Source organism: Apaloderma vittatum, unplaced genomic scaffold (assembly GCF_000703405.1).
Source record: "Apaloderma vittatum isolate BGI_N311 unplaced genomic scaffold, ASM70340v1 scaffold20370, whole genome shotgun sequence".
NCBI lineage: Eukaryota > Metazoa > Chordata > Aves > Trogoniformes > Trogonidae > Apaloderma > Apaloderma vittatum.
The window spans coordinates 6,239-12,573 of NW_009695314.1; the positions used below are offsets into that span (position 1 = coordinate 6,239).

Sequence of the window (6,335 nt, forward strand, 5' to 3'; positions counted from 1 at the left end):
GTGCCTCACAAACAAAGCAAGCACATTTAAAGGAAATGTACTTGGTAATTATCTTAATAATGGGCAATTAATCTGACAGAAGCAGGCAGCCTATTTGAAAGGAACAGAATTGCATGATATCCTCAAATCATCTTTGGCCCAATTTCTTGCATTTGTTTGTTTATTTGACAGCATGTTGTGTGCACACATTACCATGATCTTTCAATACTTGTTTTAGAAGAGACTATAAGTTCAACAGGCCAGAAGAACATGGAAAATGACTATACATTTGCTTCTTAGAATAGACACGGCCACTAAGCAGTTCAGGCAACTACAAATTCAGTTTCAAGCACAACATTTTGGGAATGCTTTTCTGTAGGACAGGACAGAACCAAATGCCTGGCCACCTCAGAACATCTTCAGAACAGCCTTCAACTTTAAGCCTAAAAATGCACCTCAGACCTGCAGTTTGAAGCAAGTGAATACAAACGCCAGTGTCACACTGCGACAGTGTGTCCTACAGACAGCTCCGTGGTTATTTACCTGTCATAGTCCTGGCAAATCTCACCAACAGCAACCAGGGCTTTCAAGTACTCGTTGGGTTGGTAGGGGTGGATGTAGTGCAGCGAGCAGCTGTTCCGAGGGTCACCATTCGACGCCGTGAAATCTATAGCTACCTGGAAAAGAGGAAACGTCAATGTGAAATGGAGATCTTCTGGGTGTAAGGACACCCAAACCACCCGCCTGTCTTCTCCAGGAACGGTCGTCTGTAGAGACTGTGGCCTTAAAGCAAAAGCTATTTTTGTTCATCAGATTTGACTCAGGGTAGTATTCATAAAAAATGTGTCTAGAAGTAAATGACAGCTTATAAAACAAGACATAATAAAACTAAATGAGTATAATTGGGGAAAAAATGAACTGCACTATTATTGTATGTGGAAAATTATGTTCTGATACAAATGAATCAAATTAACTATCTCTAGATTCTCATACTTAATTAAATTATTACAGCCCGGGTGATGTTCAGGACATAAAAGCTTTGCAGCAAGAATATCCCAAAGGAGTTAAAAGTCCTACTAAAATTATAAATTAATACTCCAGTTAGGGACATTCCTTAGTTATTATTAAACATTTCTGTGGCTGTAGTAGTAGATACTGCCTGTCTGGCATTTTCTACGTTCAAATCATCTAGACATTAAATAATTAACTCTCCCAATTTCACGGAAGATAGCAAGCTCAAAGGTGAGCTGCAGGGTTAAAATAAAGTTTGAATACCACCCAGGCTTTTGTGTGGAAAAGGCTTAGAGAAGATTAGGGGAAGCATTCATCACAATAGTAAATATTAATGAATCCTCTTTAAACTAATTTCTCCCTTTTAAAATGCTCTTCACTGAAGACACACTGCAGCAGGCACCTTCCTGCACTGACTGCCATGGATCAGACACCTCTGTCTGTGATGCTGCTTTCTAGGAAATCCTGAGAGGAGCAGCAAAAACCCCAAAGGGACTCACAGAGGGTACAAAACCATTCACAAACTTCCTTATGGCTTTGTCTGGTGACCTCTTCCTCCAAAAATCCTGTTACCCCTGGACATTCACTAGACAAATGCAGAGAATTCGGTGTGACAGTGCAGAGCACAGCCAAGGTCCTTGCTGAAAGCTGCAGAGACAGGACTCTGACATCCCAGCTCCTCTGCAAACATGCTGCTTCTCCACTTGGAGCTGCAGCTATACAATGAAAATGAAAGCTGTTATTTTAATGCTCCCTTAAAAAAAATTACACCCCTCTCCTGAAACTTAATTTTTGTGGCTAGAAACTCAAAGGAAAAAATCATACTGGGTCAAGCCAACATGGCTTTTCCCCACTGTTTCTGATTTTCCACCTCTAACTTTGGTGAGCAAAGCTGTTTTTTCTGGGTTCAAGTTAGCTTGGAAAAAAGTGTGTGGCTAGTGTTTGGGAAAGAAAAACACCCTCACCAGAGCAAGCTTAGTAAAGATCTGCTGCGAAGCACAAAATATCCTCATTTCCTACGAAGAAGCCTTTATAACTATTTGTACTTGGCTGCAGCGTGCTAGACTTGGATCCAAATCTGTCTGACTCCAAGGAAAGGACTTTCAAGGAAGATGATCACTCTTACCACTGTTACTTGCCATACCTCCAAAAGAGCAACACCCAGCTCTTTTAGCATGACCCAGCAGCATGAAGATCTTGTGCACATATAGAGGATAAGGATTTGTAAAACCAAGTTAACTTATTGCAGGAGCTAGGCTAATAGCACAGCTGAGCTGATCTTGAGCAGCAAAGGAGGAATCCTTCTTATAGCAGATATGTTTGATTTTTATCAGTGTATCTTTAGATATATTAGTTGCAAATACCAGTCACCTTCCTACAGCTACATAACAGCAATAACTACACTAAGTGCTTTTTTCTTCAGCCTTGTAAAAGGGCCATTTCTGCTGCACCGAAAACATCCTGCATAGTGCGGACCTCCCTCTAGATCTGTCAGCAGCAAACCAGCCTGCCCAGCACTGTGACCTGCCTGGGAGAGAATCCATCCAAGACATCTTTCTATTGCAGTTCACTTTGTGACTGTTACATCTCCTTTCTACTGTATTTTCTCATGTGATGAAAATGTCTTCTGTGTGCAGACGCCTCTGTGGGAACATGTCTGATAAGAGACATGGGGCCTGGCAGTAAGCGGTGCAGAAAAACAACAGGCTGGAATCGGCAATATTGATCTCTGTAGGTAAAGACTTCTTAATAAATGGGTTTTAAGTGAAGGAACAATTGACTTTCATTTTTCAGAGACATTCTCTCTAACTGCAAACTGTGTTTCTACAATAGATGTACAAAGGACCCTGAGAACACACAGCAGGACGTTACCAAAGCCTTTATTAGTGCCTTAAATTAGCAGGTACATCACACTACAGCTTTTTGCATCCTGCTTTCCCTCCCTGGGTGAGTGCCCTTCCAAATCACAGTTGCACTGTACTGCCTGTATGCAGCAGAGGCTCAGCAGAAATGTCACTGATGTTAAGACAACAACAAAGCATGTTCTGTGAGAGTTCCAAACGACCCCAAGCCCATTCCCACTGAAAGAAATGGGACTCTGGGAAGGTGGAAACATCCTGCAGCTCCGTTTGGAAAAAGAAAAGATCAAAACCATGCAGCTTTAGATGCTTCTAAAAATGATTATTTGGAAATGAAAAATAATGTATTCCTGTTTATGGGGAGCTCCACATGCTCAGCACGAGCAAGAAAAAAAAATCTTACTGCCTTAGCATAGTTTTATTTTCTGGGGCTAATATATTTTGCAAGAAGATTTTAATAATTCAACAAGGAATGGCATGTAAGAATCATTGCTCTGTGCAAGTAATGAATCAGTATCTAGGGGGATTCCCTTTCTTTAAAACAAGTTAAGAGAAGTAAGACACTTACTGTAAACTGTATTTGGCAGCCTCCCATGATATAATCTAAGAAAGAATGCATCTTGTGGATCTGCAGGCAAGAAAGCAAGACATTCAACTTAGCTGTGTGCTGCTAAAACATCAGAAAAAATAAACTGGAGGGAAAGAAGGGACGAACTGAAAATAAGGTAAGGGAAGAAAGGATTAAATATAGTTTGAGACAGAAACAAAAATGCAAACAGCGAAAATAGCAGATTTCTAAAACTACAGCAAGGAAAACTCCCATTAAAATTTGAATCAAGTTCTGCACTTTCTCAGTGAGTGGAAATTTTGCAATTGTTTTAGGAGGAAAAAGAGTAATTTTTTTAAAATTATGGAAGGATTAGAAGGGAAGCACACAAAAGGCCAAGTGGTAGGTCTGTAGGTGTGAGAGTTTCGTACTGCCCAGTCTGGCCCAGAACTGTGGTGGAGAAACGGGCGAGGAGAGCGGCAACAGTCAGTCAGCTTACTCTGGGGGTTTAGCTCCTTGTCCCTCCATTGGGTGGTAGATCATAGTGCTGGTGTGAGCTGGGGTCTACACTTCCAAACACCATTAAAATACATTGCTAAGAGCTTAGCAAAGAGCTTACCTTGCACTGGTTGAGGATAACAATGCCCGAGTTCTTGTAATTCTTCTTCTTCGCTTTGTACTTAGGGTTAATGCATTCCCACTGCACCTGTGAGAAATGGTAGGCACCACTTGAAGGAAAACTTGTGTACAGATTGAATAAATAAAATCGGAGCTGTTGGATTTCCACAGCTGACTAAATCCTATCAAATAACAGTGTACACAGAAGAAAAAACGAAAACTGTTAACTATGCAGAGAATGATCTTAGTAACCAGAGCAAACATCTGTCTTTGAACACACACATGTGGACAGAGAACTGAAAGAGAGAAATCCAGATTTTGGGTCATCTTCCAGTCTTGTAGGCCCAGATGTTATATAAGGAAATTTGAGGATCTTTTGAGATCAGCACGAATGAAAAAACTGGAGGGAGTGACCTGATGCACTGTATTAACTACAAAACTGCCTAAGGAGTAACACTTGTGTTTTGTATTAAACTCATGATTGGAGAAGTTCTGATCAGAGATCATCTCGCTTTCTCACTAATAGTTTTATATTTAAGGCTGATAGTAAATAAAAAGTTAAGAAAATCACTAAAAAAGTGCACAAAGATGCAGTTACCTAATTACTGATATATTTGTGATTCTGTATATTTGTGATTCTGTGATTCTGTCAAATGTCAAAAAAAAAAGAGGAAGCAAAACGTATGGCTTTGGAGCTATGTGAGATCTTTTCTGCACAGGAGAGGAGTATTTTCATCCCTGTGTTACTGCAGACAGATGGCAGAGCAAAGAATGGGAAAAGACAGAAGAGCTGTTCCAGCTGCACGAAGCACATCTGCTTGCTCTCCCAGTTAGCCTACAGCTCAAAAATCTGTCCTGTGACACAAATTTTCCAACTGAGAAGACAGGCAGACACAGGCCCACATGTTCAGGGGAAATCCTTCGTACACGTTTTCTCTCTGCTCAGGAAAAGCGATCAGGCTGAAGCAGTAAAAGCCCTTCTCTTGACAAAGAGGGTGCCCTGTGACCCACCGCCAGAGTGAAATCAGCTCCTGTTCGGGAAAGCAACCTGACAGTGAGGCAGAAGCGCTGCTGCTTGCATCTTGATGCATCGCTGTCTGGCAAGGGGCTTTAGCACACACTTGTCTCCAAACTTACAGAGAAATTGTGCTGCCTGCATACTGTAAAGAAATCGTGATATACTGAATATAGAGAAAAAAAATATGTCAGAAATCGTGTCCCTCCCTTTGACACTGAACTTCACTGGCGAGAGTTCCATGCTTTCCCCGGGATGCCCAAGGTGCGTTTCCTTAATTTCTTCACCCCCCCAATATGAATGCTCTCCGATGGGCACGATTAAACCAGGTTGGACCTGTATGAACCCTTACACTATGCACATAATTCCTCTCCTCAGGAAAAGGACTATTTAAGCCTAGTAAACATCATGTTCATGTGATTGCCTTCTGGAAGAAGTTCACATTATATAAGAATCAAAGCTGCATAAAACATCACTTCAGGGGAGAAAACTCGGTGCGAGTGGCCAGCCTCTCAGCCTTTCTGTGCTACCTTTAAAATACAACGAGGAACATTCATCTACCTTTGCAACGTGTTTTGAGATGTACGGGTAAGAATTGCCAGCAACTGTCTAAATCTCACTGAAATATTCCACGTGCAAGCCACTAACATGTCACTGACTGATGTGGATAACAAAGCAAAGACAAGAATAGACTAGCAAATTCCTAGAAAGCAGGAAAACAGAAAGAAAGAACAATTTTGCACCTATTACATGTGTTGATGAGATAGTATAAAGAAGGGAAGCAAACAGGAGAGGTGGGAGAAGACATTTCCGCATTTGTGGGCTTAAAAACCAGTATGACTGTTTTACATAAAACTCTCAGTCTAATCTTACCCTCCAAGATTCAGTTCTGACCTCAGCAATTCCCACAGTTCGAGCTGAAGCTGTGACAAGCATAATTTAAAGGAAATTCCCTATACAGGCCTTGTCATATCTCCAGCTCTTTTAAAGCACACACAGTTCAGAATACAGCTCTAAGCAGGAAAGTAATAATGAGAAACAATTTTTAAATGTTTTGCTTGCTCTCTGGAACCAACCTCAATTTTCAGCCTGTTCCTACATTCCCAGTATTGATCTAGTATGTGACATTGTTTCTTATCGACTCATTTTTGCCTCTTAAATTAACTTTTGAGTGAGAAGAAACTAATACAAGAGTCTGTAATCTGACACTAATGGTAAACGTTGGGAAGCTGGGATTCATCACTCTGAAAGTCACTTAGCATTTCCTCCCAATGCCTGGCAGCTCTGGGCTATGCAAACTCTTTCC

The 6,335-nt window shown here is 41.1% G+C and overlaps 1 protein-coding gene across 1 annotated transcript in view; it reads right to left on the reverse strand.

Moving 5' to 3' along the window:
• Positions 1-522: 522 nt before the first annotated feature.
• The window catches only part of LOC104275111 (copine-4-like), a gene marked incomplete at both ends in the record, with an annotated part of 25,641 nt that continues 19,828 nt past the window's right edge, over positions 523-6,335 (reverse strand). Inside the window, 3 exons of the mRNA XM_009870969.1 lie at positions 523-656; positions 3,418-3,477; positions 4,016-4,102. Coding sequence (XP_009869271.1) covers positions 523-656; positions 3,418-3,477; positions 4,016-4,102 — 281 coding nt within the window. The remainder of the gene's footprint in view (positions 657-3,417; positions 3,478-4,015; positions 4,103-6,335) is intronic.